Source organism: Cucurbitaria berberidis (assembly GCF_010015615.1).
Source record: "Cucurbitaria berberidis CBS 394.84 unplaced genomic scaffold K460scaffold_2, whole genome shotgun sequence".
Classification (NCBI taxonomy): domain Eukaryota; kingdom Fungi; phylum Ascomycota; class Dothideomycetes; order Pleosporales; family Cucurbitariaceae; genus Cucurbitaria; species Cucurbitaria berberidis.
Genome location: NW_024468936.1, coordinates 5278731 through 5294381, shown reverse-complemented (window position 1 = coordinate 5294381; position 15651 = coordinate 5278731). Strand labels below are relative to the sequence as shown.

The following is a 15651-nucleotide window of genomic DNA, read 5'->3' as shown; positions in this document are numbered from 1 at the left end:
TATTCTTCACATGCACGCTGCTGCCACTATCGCCATGGACCGCGACAACCCTCAACCCCCCGACCACCATAATCCAGACGACCAAGATAGCCAAGAGCACCAGCAGAACGTCCTCGAGCGCATTCTCTCCAACTTGTTCCAGGACCGTTTCCTATCCGAACGCCTCGCGCACGACCAGCCTTTATCCAGTTCGCCGCAACCCCAGGCACAACCTCACCCCTCCAACACCCTTATACCCTTCTTCAGCGCCGCCAGTGTCTTTGAACCACCCCAGGATTCGCTGGAACCGCAAATGCAGCGCGCGCAGCATGTCGTCTTCTGCGTCGAGGATACCGTGGGCCTGAAGGACGACAAGTACAGCGTGGGCGTCGTAGACAGATCCTTTGGCGACGTAGACTCACACGAGCCCCGGCCACAGCGAGACTATGGAGAGGAGATTGAGCGGAATGCTGACGTGCCAAGAGAAGACTTCGCCAAGTTCATCAAGAGTGGCATACCACCGCGGGGCACAGTGCTCGTCTCATGGCAGACGCAATTGAAGACTGAGCTGATACCCGAGGCCAAACTGCAACTGCTTGACCGCGCCCTGTATGTGGGTGATGTTGTCAAACGAAATGCGGACGAGCACATGAGCGGCACCGTCATCGGGACCAAGGCAGTCTGCACCCTCTTCCCCGCTACCATGTTCAATGGCGGCCAGATCACACAAACCACCACCGACGACCTTTCCATACGCAACGTTCCCGCAGACGAGCTTCTCAACGTCCACGAGTTTGTCGAGGGTGCCTTGGTAGTATACGGGGACTGGGTGGGCCGCATCGAGAACGTCTACGATGAGGTGGCTGTCAAGCTGTCAAACAACTCGGTAGTCATCGTCGAGGACCCAAGCGAGCTGGAGCAGGACGATATCACTGTCGAGCGCCTCAGTGTTGGCGACACTGTGAAAACAAAAAAGGGCAACCTAAGGAGAGGCCGCTGGAGATATGGCGCATTCGATCCGAATGTACGGCCACAAGGCATGGTGGTGGAGACAAGGACAATCGACATCGACGTGCAGTGGCTAGCAAGGAGCATCGGAGCGCGCGATATTGCCTTCTCCGCCGAAGAGCCCCCAGCAACCCTGAGTCGCGATGAATTCGAAAGTTCCACCTTCTACAAGTACGACGCATCAGGAGGAACCGCCACCACCCTACCCATATCCGCCAACGGCACCGATCGATCATATCACGTCGCCGATGTAGCCGTCGGCGACAGAGTCAGCTTCAAGGACATCACCGGAGCCGCTGTCAAATATGACGGTACCCGTACCCTGCCAAACGGATACCCCCAAGGCAAATTAACACGAATAGCACGAACTGAATCACTAGGCTACGACTTGAACGTGTTTCTAGTCATGCAGACTCACAGCCAAGTCACTGTACAATGGCAGGACCTTACAATTACCGACGACCAGAGCTCAACACTACTACCGGACCCCAATGTTGAGGATGATGATGAGGTGTGGCCCGGAGAGATTGTCTTCTCCAAAGAGGTAGGCGAGGGCAGAAGCACCGAAGAGAACTGGACAAAGAAACCAGCCAAAGTTGGTGTCGTACAAGCTGTCAAAGGTCGTGATCGAATTGCGACAGTACGCTGGTTCAAGAACCCTGCTGTTGAATTCTTTGGCCCGGATTTGCTTCGACCTTCGACTACGGGCGAGCTAAATGAAGCCATCGAGGACGTCAGCCTGTACGACATCTACTCATTCCCTGCCTTGACACGACGGCGCGGTGATTTCGTCCTGGTGCATCCAGATTCGATTGAAGGTCTGCAGGCACCACTGAATCTTGCTGGCCCTGATTGGTTTGGAGAAGTCATTGACTTGGGCTTAGACGGTAAGCTCACCGTTCGTCTGGGCGCAGCGAAGCCGGTGGTTGACGTCAAGGTGCCCTATGAGTCGGTCACTCTCGCATATAGCAGCGACATGGCGGACGAGTTTATGAACATGGAGGAATTGGACGGTGACTCAATCGAAGACTCGGACGAAGAAGATGACATGTCCGACTCTCCGACTTACAAGGAGATGTGGATTGAGTATCAGGGTATGAACGGTGAACACACTGTCGGCGATGAAGAAGACTGGTCTACAGAGGACGAAGAGGAGGAGGATGTCGATGACGATGAGTCCATGTCGGATCTCATTGAACAAGCAGACGGCGTTGACACATCAAAAACAACACCCGAGAGCAAGTCACCCCTCTCAAAAGAAGAGCCAAAAGATGCACCACAGGAATCACAAAACGATAGTTCACTCATGGACCAAGATAACCCAGAGCCAGTGGCAGAAATGCCATCATCTTTTCTTATCCTCGACGCACCTCCGCCGGCTAACCACCATTACCTTGCACAATCATCAGCATCCTCATCAGCCTTAATGCGACGTATCGCAAAAGAACACAAGATCCTACGTAACTCATTACCTCCGGGCATCTTCGTGCGCACCTGGGAGTCCCGCTTAGACCTTCTGCGCGTGCTGATGATCGGCCCCAATGACACACCCTACGAATACGCACCTTTTGTCATTGACTTCCACCTCGACTCCTCATACCCGCAAGTGGCCCCCGAAGCCTTTTTCCACAGCTGGACCAACGGCAACGGTCCCGTCAACCCTAATCTGTATGAGGATGGGAAGATATGTCTGAGCTTGTTGGGAACGTGGCACACTGATGAGCGGAATGAGAGCTGGAGTCCCGCAAAGAGCACACTACTTCAGGTCTTGGTCTCACTCATGGGGCTCGTCTTAGTGAAAGAACCATACTATAACGAAGCAGGCTACGACGTTCACCGCTCGGCGCCAGAAACGAAACTCAGTAGCGCCCTATATACCGAACGTGCATACTTTCGCGCCCGCGCATTCATTCATCATGCCCTCACAAATGACATCACACCCTTCAAGGAAGAGCTGGAGTACTTGTACAGGAGTCAGGCCAATGATGCGCCCAAGCTTCTGGACAAAGCAATCGAAGCTGCGAAAGAAACAGTGCAGGGTAGCGCCAGCGGTAGCGAGGAGGGAGAGCGCGACGGCCTTCGTAAGATTAGCTTGGGTGCGTCGGTCATGCTGAAAAGGCAGGTAGAAAAGCTGGAGGCGCTGAGACTTCCAAGTGCGTAAACTTTCGGACACATGGTAGGCGTAAGGATTGCATGTATCGGTATCTACGCATCAGGGTAATGAACTCACATTGGTAACTCCGCTCGAGCGATTCTCGCGGCATAGTAAAGTATGAAATGAGATAATGTATCACAAGGTGCCGGCCACCACCCTATCGCACCGTGACAGCCCTGGATTCCGGATACTGGAATGGATGCTGGCCTCTTGACGTCTGTACAGACAACTTAGCCCGGAGGTCCAATGCTATTAGTTTGATCGGAGCCCCACCAATATTTCACCCTGCCATTGCCTGGACTGTTACTTTGGATTTTATTCGGTACCTTTCCCGTAGTTTCACTCGACTCCCTTCAGTTACTTCAATCTCAACTTCAATCTCAATTTCACGCAACGTCACTTCATCATTGCCACCTTTCAGTCTCAACATTTCTCTCAAACTGGACTCAATCTTGTATGCACTACGTAAAATCTACACACGCACATGTCCACTTAATTCATCATACACAAGTCGACCTGTCTACTGCCTCCTGCCTAATCCATGCGCGCTATTCATTACGCAGAAAAGTATCCGGTGGGTGAAGTAAACCACACTTGGTCATCGGGATATCATCTTTCACCTCGTCAACTCTCTCGGCTATCAGTTTCGACTCGCTACGCGTACGCGCACACAGCTACCGCTCTCATATCCGCCACGCCCGCGCCCGTCCCGCGGGTTTCACTTTCAACCTGAGGCTGTATAGGTTTTCTGGGTATATATAGCATAAGTTTTTCAAGTATCCCATAGATTCACGCCGGGACTGATGTCATTGAGAAGTTAGTCTAGCGGGCTCACACCCTGCTACTACATTGGTCCCGCCCGACGTTGCCTGCGCCGGTTCGAGTCTCTACTAGGGCGAAGTTTTCCATTACAGTTGCGTGGCCCAGCTACCGACTGTGGTGGGAAATTAGCTCGCTTTTTTTTTTTAATTACAACCGCGTTTGTGTCTTTTAAGTAAGCTGCTTTTCTTTTTTGTTTGCTGCATGAGCTTGTGATCTAACAGCTCATATGCTTTTTTTTCCTCAGAGGCGGGAGATATAAAAGTCTAATAGCTACACCTTGTCTCTAAAAGGCGCCATTGGCGCAGCATTTATAGATATGGCTAGGTATATTGAGGTCTTTTCAAGCGTTTATTGCCTCGCGTCATGCGCCAGCCTAGAGCGCTTCACCTCATTGTCGGTATGTTGGTTAGGCTCGAATAGCTGCGTGAATCATTATTCACGTCGACTTCATCGCACCTGATTTCACTTCACCTCGACTTTTGAATCGCACCCACGTCCTATAAATATTCCCTCGCCTTCCCCCTCTACCGTCCTCTGACCTTTTTCACAAACAGCACCCGACAGACAAACTAGTACCTACCATGTCTCTCACGCACGACCAGCTCGTCGCTCTCCACGTCCAAGCCGCGCAGCTCCTAGAGTTCAAGCTCCGCAAGGTCCCCGCGCGTGTGTTTCCCTCCGGGCGCAAGCCCACCATCACCGACGTCTACACGAACGCCGAGAGCCTGCAGACCCCCGACATTCACCCAAACCTGCGACTCCTCTTCCTTTTCGAGAACTACAACAAGTTCGCCGTCGCTGGGTTCCGTGCGCGCAAGAAGGAGCAAGACCTCGTCGTCTCCATGGCGACCTTCTACTGGCAGATGGACCAGCAACACTCGCTCTCCTACCATCACAAGGAGATCCGATTCAATGTCCTCCTCGCCCACATCGTCCTAGAGACGCCCAATTCCCGCGCTCAGATGGACCCTGAGCTTCTCCGCTTCCTCCAAGTCTTCATCCACGCCTGGCTCGAGTCGGCGATGCGTGTCGACCACAGCGAGGACGAGAACCGCGACTTCTGGATCGCGAAGTGCTGGAAGTCGGGCAAGTACGACCTCATACAGTGGACGAAGGGTACGCGCGACCGCATGAGCAAGGCGGTGAAGGCGCTCGAGGCCTCTGTGCCTCCACAGGCATTTGACGTCGAGGACTTCTGGATTAGGGCGAGCTCGATGCCGTCCGATGAGTACAAGAAGCATGGTCCAGCATGGGCCATGCAGTACGTCATCTACAAGGAGAAGGAGGCAAAGGTCATCGACAAGATGGAGCGGGACTACGACGCCCAGGAGTCGCTCAAGCACGGGGACTTCTTTGCTGGTTTCGGGAAGCTGGGCATGGGCGATGCCGCTCCTGGGTATCTGTCTGAACAGATGTTCCAGCAGCCGCTTGTAAAGGCGCTGCTGACTGAAGTGCATGGGGGCATGGTTGTGCAGGACCCAGAGACGGTGGAGTTCTGGATGGATCCGAGCACGGCGATAGATCTGGTGGAGGGCAAGGTCGCGGGCATGGACGACATCAACGAGCGCATCAAGGGCATGTCGTTCCTTGGGGCTAGCAAGTGAGATCAGACGGAGTGGGAATGAGGGGTCCTGTATACATTCGAGGGATTATCGGAGTCAGCAGGGCAGGTGGATTCACACTGAAGTCCTCCCGCCTGACCTATACAGCAGATAGACAAAAACACTGAAAAGTCTCACGAGAACCTCCAACTCATATCAAACGAGTACATATGATGTGGTGGATTACTGCAAACCGCTACGGACTGCAATGTTGAATGGCACTTCCGTAATCTTCACATGCCTTGCGGCAAATTCTAACTCTACCCATAGAACCATATATCGTCTCCCAGGCTTTCCCTAGATCAACGCTCCAGCTCGCAACGCACCCTTTTTCTCCACATCCACCATCTAGCAGTCAACAGAGATACCCTTGATAGGGGGACCAAGTTCATAGCATTGGAAGCTCGTGACGTTAGCAAACTGGTTGGTATCCTTGCAAGCGTTATCTCTCCAGATGGTGACTATGTTCCATTAGTGGACGTTCTCATGGGTCTCCTGTCTCGCATCTTAGGTTAACTAATCATGTACTCACCCTTGCAGTTGGCGTTCTTGTAGTTGAGCTTCAAGCTCTGCTGGCATTGGTCGGTGATGACATTGCATCCAACATGAAGATCCCCGGCGCCTGCCTTGTTGCATATGGTACCAGTGCAGCCTGAGGCAGTATAGCGGTCGATGGAGGCAACCGTAGGAGCCTGGCGGACCTCGAAGTCGTGGGACGGGGCCGCAGTGGCGAGGCCGAGGGCCGCCACAATAAGAGTAAGGGCATACATGTTAATTATTTGAAAGGACTCGGGGCTTTGAATGAGACTTTTGAAGCGTATATTCAATGTTATTGAGTGCTGAAGATGAGGATAGAGAATGAGATGGAGCTGCGTTCTTATACTTCCCTCATATCGAGGCTACTTTCCACATTGTCATCTTCGGTTGGCATACTTGCCAACAATCAGCATCTGACCGGAAGAACAGAGGGGCTTAGTCGAATCCTGTTACATTATGTGTTTGTTGGTGATGAAGCTTGGATATCGAGCGTACCTCGTAATATCCCCCACGTTTGATCAAGTCCATCAGCACAACCAAGAACAGTCGACCGCCAATTGGACTTCAGAAGACATTAACTGTCTTATCTTTCTCATATCCTACGATCGTTTACACCAAGAGAGAATCGCTGTAAGGTAGTAGGTCGCCTAGTAAAAATAGGGTGTGAAAAGAAACGTGTCGAGCCGAGAGAGCACCTAGTAGCGAGACTGCTAACGTAGCAAATTTTAGTTTATTCCAGTGTCAAGGCATTTGAACAATCTGCCCAACTTTCAGGCCATGCTCTGTTGTGGAGATAAAAGTCAGCTGGTACCGCGTATCTATGGTTCGAAACGATGTCCTTCTCGTGCTCTTCTAGACTAGCACTTCAACAGGGGTTCATGCCAAGCTTCGAAGCATCGCTTAGCTGCGGTCTATAATACTGCATGAGCTGGTGCCTGCCAGATCCGCGAGCGGCAGGAGTGCATGGTGAACCTGACTGGTTCCCGGATCTGACATGCAACTCCACGTGCGCTCTATTACTTTTCACTTGCGTAAGGCAGAACCCCACGTCGTATTTAGGAAAGTAAGATGTTGTCTGTTGGAGGTCTTTTCCGGTCAATTGTTTGTTCCAGAACATGACCGAACTGTTTGATTGGAAGGGGCTCGTCCTTGAGCTATGGTAGGATGACCGGGTAAACCCATGCTCGCATAATCGGCCTGCATGTTGGTCTCATTGAGAACGGCTACACTCTGGGAGTCTTATTTTGCAGATGCCTTATCTGCGAACAGGATCTTGACCGTCTCTTTGAGTGCTTCGGTGGGAGTTCAACGGACTGGCAGTTCTGGTCCCACTGAAGACCTACATTCTGTAGAAGTACCATGGATTTGTTATAGCGCAATGTCCAAATAAATATCCTCATAGGCAAAGATTGATCCTCAACGGGAGACTAAATGTGCCCGAGATGCCATACGGTTATGCGACTTCGGTTGGTTCCCTCCTTCTTGATAGGAGTATTTCGTCCAAGGTCAGTTTCTCGACAAGCGTCCAAACACAATCGACATCTCAGCTCAGTATGTTGGGAGGCGTTCACAAACCAATAATATTCGGACCAAGTGTTGCAGAAAGAAGGATGTCGCGGTTCAAGGTTGCAGGTGGCTAAGAACCACTTCAGCGTCTGAGACCTGACCTGTCACTTGAGAAGGCATCTTCCTGCAGCGCAACTATTACATCCGAGTCGACTAATACTCCTTTAATTCTGTTTAGTGGTATAAATCATTACTAGTGGTAAGTACTAGTCGCTATGTTGACGTGTACACCCATGGTGCCCACCGCATGACCACCGACAGCCCACCACCGACAACAGAAACAAGGCAGTAAATATCAGCGTTCTCAATTGGATATAATGCAATCGTTTCATTTTTCATTAAACCCATTGGGTGTCTAAAAGCTTGAGCCCCCACTTCCATATCCACAATACACCCATCACAAGATATAGCGAACCCGAACAGCATCCCTATGAAGGTCTCCGCGCCCAGCCCAGAGCGATACATCTTCTATACCAGAGATTTTTAGGGTGTCCTTGAACATTGCACTTATCACACTCATCATAGCTCGGCGCTCCGGTGTCCGCAAAGCCTGCAGATCACCTTGCGCACCTCGTGTATGATCGCGCAAAGGACATAAAATACGCTTAAAGCAGATCTAAGTAGGCACCCTGAACAGCTGCCCGCGGACACCACCCTCATACTATCGTTATTTCTCCACTCCTTGGTGACCATTCTCACATTTTCCCTTGAGCCTGACATGCCCTTGGTCACGCCTATCATGGCCCTAGAAGCCTTCAATTGAGTCGATTATGGAAACATGAGTGCACAAGACCAAAGTCTCGAGATAAGTGCAATAATCCACCAACTAACTCACTTGTATGATTCAAAGGTAAAACCCCCTATTGATAGCTTGATCCTCGTCCAGAGCCTCGTACAGGCTTGCTTACAGCTTTCCTTGACAATGATCGGCACGAACTCAATCATAGTTGATGAAATGTATCACACTATTTGAAGGGAGTTCTTTTTCTCTGCGCCTTTCATAAGGTAGATATGCCTTCATTGCACTATCAGATACTATATGGAGCGCACTGCGGCCGCAAATTCAACCACGTAGATGTTTGCAGCTAAGACGAGTAGCTGTGGAATTAGTCGCTTAGATCATCTTTGCTTAATGCTCATCAACTCTTGGAGGTAATCAATTTTTGGCTCGCATCGCCATCAGTAGCTTTCACGTAGGCTTCTCTGCAACCCCGAGCGCATTTTGTCAGAGCACCTAGAGGTATGCACTACACTTTATGAAGTTATTTGGTCTTTTGTCACCTTTAGTACCCGATTACTTGACATCTTTAGTGGATTACCAGCATCGTTCAACATTTCGCATATCCTCAACGGGCTGTGGCTACAGTAATTTGTGTAGCGACAAATTGCGACTTCGTATTGGTAAAGTCATTTCGATTTGTGATGGCCCTAGCCCTTACTTTGAATGGTACATACGCCACTCTAGCCTCGGCAGATACAATTCATCACCCTAAAGGTCTTCGACACCGTATCTCTATCAAGCGAATAGGTCCCCTGGCGATCGCATGACTATGCTGTCTCTCGCCGATCCTGGATACATAGTATCGGATCGTAATAGCTAAACTAACGACGCTTGATATGAGCATCTTCAAATGCCTTCAGAATCCAACCAAGGATAGCTTTACGAATGTAGCATTTCTGTACGAACTTGCCTCCAATTCCACTTTCGTTCACCCAAGTAAGATTAGCTTGATCCCCTGTATCTCCTTTTCCTATTTTGGCTCGATCAAAACGATAGAGCAGCAAGTTGTCCCAGTTGAAGAGTGCAACATGTTGACATCTGCTGGTGGCTGCGTATTTGCAAACTTGTTTCGAATACGCTTGAGCATTTCGCTGAAGATAAGTCTCCTTGTCTTGATCTTCGATCTCATCTTTAAGACTCTGAATAGTGATTTCACTCGCGTGGGCGCTAAGCAATGTTGCTTTAAAGTCGTCGTATCTGATCATATTTCGTTTTTTGTACTCAAGAATAGCAATGGTCTCGCCCTGTATTCCATTGTACGATGGAGTCTGGAAGGTCAGATCGTAACGAACACACTCCTTCTCCTCTGCCTCTTCGTTCGGAGTTACATGTGTGCGTTCTGCTGACCTTACCCATTTGCCAGCGTACAGCTCATGGAGAATCTCGTAGATCGGTGCCAAGATGTACAGGGCAGACGCTTCCACAACGTCTGCCTCAGTCTCTAGGGCAAATTCAGGAAGGCTCGTAGCTAAGGCTCTCGTGCTCAGTCGGTCTCTCAGTTTTTTGTCTTGTTGAAGCGTAGAGTCTGCGAAATCTTCGAGTAGGTTGATTGTGCAACACAACAGAACCTTTGGTGGAATTGCCTTTTCAGTAGTCCGGCCCGATGGTTTGACTGACTTGTACACCGGTCCTGGCGATAAACCCAGGCGTGGAAGATTCTGCTCGAAGCATTCAAGTAAGGATGTTGGCGATGGCGGTGATGAAGCTGGAGCACGTTGGTTGCTCATACTGCTTCACTATACCAGTAGGGGTGGATGTGCCGGTATACTCGATGGTTGAGTCGTCGGATCGTATGGGCTTTGGTAGAGGTAAATGTTATATTCCAAGCCCCTACCAGGTCACAATATGTGTTTTAGGCTCGCTGGATACAAGCAATCGGTTATGACTGCCTACAACTTCATGAATCAGAGCCCCAGCAACAGCTATATTGATACCGTTTGTAGATAAACTACCATAGTGAATGCACATTGGGTATCATTGTGCATTTCTCCAAAATGATTGGTTTCCACCATGCTGCGTCGCCCATTGTGAAAACGCGACATTGTTGACACAGCCCGAAGTCTGTGAAAAAGCCCCTGCTGCCTAAAACGAACTGGGGGCTTTTCTTATCTTGCTGCGTCAAAGTGGCAGTTCTATGGTGAATTGTTAGCAGATATATGAAGCCACGGTGAATGAACATTCACGTGATAGCGCGCCATTGTGTAAGCGGATCTTGGCGCCCCACACTCTTTAAAGCTAACATCCTCACACTCACGCAACAACTCAACTGTATCACATAAACCAAAACCCTAAACTCAGTGGAGTAATAATCGCGCAGACGCACAACATTCGCAGCCCTTGCGCAAAAGTCCGATGTCTGATTGTAACACGACCTCATCTCCTCACTCGATCGCTTCCACACTTAGCCTGACAGCACAGAACCCGGACCATGATCTGAGCGAGTCGGAAGAGAGCGACTATGGCTATGACTGCAAGCCGCGACTGCCCTATGTCAAAGGATTCACCTTTACTGCACATCGGCACGAGCCGCCGGCGCCCTTCGGCATAGGTTATAGTACCGAGTCCCCTCTGGTGCAGGAGAACTGGAAGTTACTCTCGCAAACCGAATACTGTCTTTCCCAATCTCTACTGGAAGGCCAGACGTATCTAGGCGAAGTAAACCCTCTGACAATCACTTCGACTATAAGAACCGGTTATGATCGAGGTGCGCAGCTTGTGGTGGTAAACGATACCATGGTCGCCAAAATCTACGATCCACTTTACTACGAGGGAATCAATGAGTTTGGTTATAGGGAAGACGTTATTACAAATGCCGATGGTGATTATAGCCGCGAAGCCGCCGCTTATATGGAGCTTCAAAACTCGCCAGCTGCGAAGGGCGTTACCCCAGCATTTCATGGCACATGGACCATCGAAGTTGAGACGGTAGTTGGGAAGGTTGGACAGCAAAAGACGAACAGGCGACACGTACGACTCATTCTCATCGAACGACTACTTGGTGACAGCATGGAGAATATCTGTACTGCATACTTGCGACGGCCGGTGCGGTCCTTGATTCTCAAGAAAGCCTTGCATGCAGAAGCTATCATTTGTAATGCTGGTGTTATGCACCGCGACTTTTGCCCTCGCAACATCATCGTCCTCGGTGATGAGTACTCCAACCCGAACATTCCGATAAAAGACATCAAGGTCGAGGTCAAGGTCTTTGACTTCAATATCGCCTCGGTCGTGAATCACCCTTACTACGAGAAGCGTAGGTCCGCCGGGAAAGGAAAGCTGCTCAAAGAAAAGTGGCATCCAAGGCTGGTATCGCCAATCTTGCGGTACTTTGGCCACATGTCCGAGTTCTCGACCGAGGGATGGTGCTCAGATTCAGGTAGGGAGGCGGACAAGTGGTTGTGGAGACATTTTCGTAAAGATGAGCGGTTTATTCCCGTCATTTGGGATCCCAATACCCCAGAAAAGCGTCCAGTTTATCAAGGGTGGAATGATTTGGTGAACGGGTCGGATTCGGGTGTTAGTGTCAGCAGTGAGGCAAAGGGGGCAGACGAGCGCTGTAGCTACAGCAGTTCCACGCGCACCACATAAGTCTTACCTACTCCCAGTATCAAGGGTTTGTTTGGTAGAATACTGGTGTTCAAAAATTATTCAGGATGAAAGAAGATACCCTATAAACGGCGCGTTTATCTTTTGCCAGGCTTATCGACTTGGAATGCGTTTGCGCAAGTCAGAAAGGGCAATACTACTTTTTGAATCAACACTAAATGTACTATGGCTCATGAAGTGAGAATCTTAGCACAGACTACGTTTATGCATATTTATAGCCCGTTTGATTGAACGTGAAAATATTTGGTGCATCCAAACCGACCGCCACGCACGACCAATCCAAGCCTGTGACTACGTCATCACGGTTCTTTGGGTTTTAGCAGGGTCAATCCTCAAAACAATGCTAGCAAGACCCGGCTGTTGTTCCCTTCGGCTAGATCTTGCGTTACGGTATTGTTTCTTCTCTTGTTACCGGGGAGGAAATGACGAACCCTCATCCATCATCGTACGCTGGATTTACTAGACGCGACAATCTTCGTAGGCGATGGGCCGCTTGTGCTTCACTTAGGTCCATTACAGTGCCTTCATTCTAGGAGGCCATCAATAAAGGTAGTACTCAACGAAATTAGCAATGTAAAGGGTGAAGCCGAACCATGCGGGCAGTATCTCGTATTGGTTGCGACTTGCCCCATGCCAATAGTCAATATTTGGCCCATTAGTGCGCTCCAAATCAGCTTCCACCTGCACCCACCTGGTAGTTTAGATTAATCGCACGTGTTTCACTCACGCACCCAACATCATGTGCCCGACCTCGCTTAGTGCACGGCCTCCTCTTTGCTTCCCCTCTGTATGAACAGATGCCCGTTCACGGAGAGAACAGTATCACTTAACTCTCTCATTTTCCTAACACAGTCCCCGCATGGATGACACAAAACAGTTATTCGCATAAACCACACTCTACACTTGCGGTGTTGCAACACAATCCACACTTGAGTACGACCTCAACCACCGAAACATATCACTCAACATGTCGAGCTTCTCCAGCGATCAGTCCAACGGCCTGTCTTCGCTGCCTGTCGCGCCGACCGGAAAGCCGCCTAATCCGTACGTCGTTGGTGCCAGCTTTGTAGCAATGCGCCATCAGCCGCCGGCGCCATATGGAGGGATCTACTCCGATGACTTTATACCGTATTTCGATGGTTTGCCGAATTCTGATCATTTCGAGTGGTGTAAATCACATCCCCCGGCACAAGGACTGACACTCTTGGAAGACCGTCAGTGCATCACCATTACTGACATCATCCGCACGGGAGACGACTGTGGCGCTCAGGTCCTGCTTACAGACACTGGCCTTGTTGCGAAGATATACGACCCACTATACTACGAATTTCACTTGTACAATGTCCCTCGAAGGAAGCTCGATTGCGTCGCATTAGCGGACTCGGAGTATTCAATCGAAGCAGCAGCCTACATGGAAGTTGTCGACCCCGATATTCAAGGCAGTGTCATTCCCAAGTACTTCGGTTCATGGACCCTAGACATCACCCAGCGGGTCCGAGGCGCGCCCGTGACCCGAGCAGTACGAATGATACTGGTCGAATATGTGCCTGGTGTGCGAATGCTGGACCTTGATCCCGATGATCTGACAAAGGAAGAGCGGGAGAACATTATGCGCAAAGTCATAGAAGCAGACTACGATCTTCGTCTTGCGGGCGTCCAACACTATGACTTGGAACCTAGGAACATTATCATAGATAATACTTCAAACTATGCCGCCCCTAACATGCGAGTCACACTCATAGACTACGGCTGCTCTCTTGTGGATCGTATCTATTGGGGACGGCCTACCCCGCGCCATCGTTACAATCCTTGTTTCGGATGGTCGGGAGCCAGCAGGTGGAGTCAGTGGGGATGGCTTCCATGGGAAGATGAAGATAGAATATCCTGGGTCTGGGCTATGTGGGGTGACGGTAGCGGAGGAAAGTATGTTAAGGTCGAGCGGGATCCAGATAGTCCGTTGGGCCGTCCCAAACGGATACCTGTCGAATAGAGCGATCATCATCGTGGGGACACTTTCAGCACCCAACAACCCCCATTCTTCGACGTCGCTCTATATCAGCTCTCATTACGCAAACACAAAGCTCATATACCCATCTCAGCAGTATATTGATACACTAGTATTGTCGTTGAGACCACTGGCACGAGCATGTTCTAATGCTTCGATGGAAAGCATCCCAAGAGCTGGTACCAATTAGGAGAATGATGATAAGGTTTACTACCATAGCTAGCAACCAGCTCGACACATCCTAGAAGATACAATATAACCACAAATATCTCCGCGCCTCAAGTACCTTTACAGAATGAGCGATAGCTTGAATGGCGTAGAGGCTTTTGATATGTTCCCGAATTGCCAATAGTGTCTTTATGCATCGTAAGTTGATCGGGGGTATCTAACTGTGGTAGCAAGAAGTGCGATGGCAAGAAGCACAGTGATTTGACATACAGAATGCCACCAAGACTACACCTTCATATCACCATCTCGAATTGTAATAAGCCACGATAGCAAACTTGAAACATACAGCAGACTATCAAATCTACCACTGTATCTTATCCCAGAACCACATTACTTGTTCAGAAGAGGTGAATCGACAAAGCCGGAGTCATCAATTTAATTCAATCCGTCCTACCGCCTATAACCCTGAGATACAACAGGAGAAGAGAAGCGACAGATAAAACAAAGCACGCAGACAAAACATGCTACTATGCTGGCACGATAGTAGTCTCGAGCATAGTCCCGTTCAGCGAAGTGTTGCCGCCCACGACAATTCTGCCAACGCCAAAGCCTTGCTGACTATGGCACCCCGCCAGCAAGTAGACAAAGTACCCATAACAGTCTGCCACAGTCCAGAATACGCCGGCTGACTCTGGTGGCTGCTGAGCAGGCGTTACAGCGACTATAATGCACAGGTCAGCCTCGTAGAAAACATTGCGTTAGTGTAGCAGCGACTTACATTTGATGACCCACCCGTTGACAACCGCGTTGCTCGCCTTGGCCTCTATATTGGCGGGCTGCGTACTGTTCTTCGGCCCGGGGAGCTGCCAGTCTACGGTCTGGATGCAGAAAACGTCATGTGAAACGTGCTCCTGGTATGCGCAAGTGGGCATCATGGCGGCGCAGGCATTGTTGACTATCGTCTCGGGCTGGGGTCCCGTGTCGAAGCTGATGACTTTGTCCGAGGCGCTGTTGCATAGCCCTCTGGTACCGGCTGCTGGTTTCCAGAGAGAGTCGTGGGCGTTTCCGGTACTGCGGGTCTCCTTTTGGTCGAACGGCGCTGCAAGGGCTGTCGCTATGAACATGCTGAGAAGCATGCTGATGTGCATCGTGAGGGAAAGAGACACCGAGGGTCGGTTCAGGCTAGCCGGTAGGAGTGTTGCTGTGGTTTATGACCTGGAGTGATGCCCAGTGTGAGATTCCCAGACCGAGTGACGACGTGCAGCATCTTATGTGGAAGCTGGGAAGTGATTCTATAAGCAAGGGAGGGCAAGACGGGAAAGAAGGCTAAGCTTCAACCAGCTGGTTAGTGCGATGGACAGACCCAGAGACGGTACCACGGCAATGGGCATCACACGATTACTTCTCAGAGTACCAGATCTTG

The 15651-nt window shown here is 50.3% G+C and overlaps 7 protein-coding genes across 7 annotated transcripts; 4 read left to right on the top strand and 3 right to left on the bottom strand.

Annotated features, from left to right (window-relative positions):
- Positions 1-10: 10 nt before the first annotated feature.
- On the top strand, positions 11-3423 carry K460DRAFT_428281 (uncharacterized protein; the record flags this gene model as incomplete). Its single annotated transcript, XM_040938288.1, has 1 exon — positions 11-3423. The coding sequence occupies one exon, from the start codon at positions 11-13 to the stop codon at positions 3146-3148; it is 3138 nt and encodes a 1045-aa protein (XP_040791449.1). The 3' UTR covers positions 3149-3423.
- A 1122-nt stretch (positions 3424-4545) lies between these two features.
- On the top strand, positions 4546-5673 carry K460DRAFT_304465 (uncharacterized protein; the record flags this gene model as incomplete). Its single annotated transcript, XM_040929975.1, has 2 exons — positions 4546-4992; positions 5047-5673. The coding sequence occupies 2 exons, from the start codon at positions 4546-4548 to the stop codon at positions 5566-5568; spliced, it is 969 nt and encodes a 322-aa protein (XP_040791448.1). The 3' UTR covers positions 5569-5673.
- A 240-nt stretch (positions 5674-5913) lies between these two features.
- K460DRAFT_375653 (uncharacterized protein) lies at positions 5914-6335 on the bottom strand (the record flags this gene model as incomplete). The annotated part of the gene is made up of 2 exons (XM_040934793.1): positions 5914-6026; positions 6098-6335. 2 exons carry the CDS (start codon positions 6333-6335, stop codon positions 5914-5916), a joined length of 351 nt encoding a protein of 116 aa, XP_040791447.1.
- A 2956-nt stretch (positions 6336-9291) lies between these two features.
- Positions 9292-9891, bottom strand: K460DRAFT_269035 (uncharacterized protein; the record flags this gene model as incomplete). The annotated part of the gene is made up of 1 exon (XM_040927541.1): positions 9292-9891. A coding segment is annotated over one exon (600 nt), but the record flags the coding sequence as incomplete, so codon positions are not given.
- Positions 9892-10723: 832 nt separating this feature from the next.
- On the top strand, positions 10724-12247 carry K460DRAFT_364833 (uncharacterized protein). Its single transcript, XM_040933068.1, has one exon. The coding sequence runs from the start codon at positions 10802-10804 to the stop codon at positions 12035-12037; it is 1236 nt and encodes a 411-aa protein (XP_040791445.1). The 5' UTR covers positions 10724-10801; the 3' UTR covers positions 12038-12247.
- A 775-nt stretch (positions 12248-13022) lies between these two features.
- Positions 13023-14045, top strand: K460DRAFT_275757 (uncharacterized protein; the record flags this gene model as incomplete). The annotated part of the gene is made up of 1 exon (XM_040928065.1): positions 13023-14045. One exon carries the CDS (start codon positions 13023-13025, stop codon positions 14043-14045), a length of 1023 nt encoding a protein of 340 aa, XP_040791444.1.
- A 503-nt stretch (positions 14046-14548) lies between these two features.
- K460DRAFT_304457 (uncharacterized protein) lies at positions 14549-15376 on the bottom strand (the record flags this gene model as incomplete). Its single annotated transcript, XM_040929974.1, has 2 exons — positions 14549-14949; positions 15007-15376. The coding sequence occupies 2 exons, from the start codon at positions 15374-15376 to the stop codon at positions 14756-14758; spliced, it is 564 nt and encodes a 187-aa protein (XP_040791443.1). The 3' UTR covers positions 14549-14755.
- Positions 15377-15651: the final 275 nt, after the last annotated feature.

Excerpts from the sequence above, each read along its gene's own strand:
- K460DRAFT_364833 (XM_040933068.1), top strand. The coding sequence starts at position 10,802 with ATGTCTGATTGTAACACGACCTCATCTCCTCACTCGATCGCTTCCACA.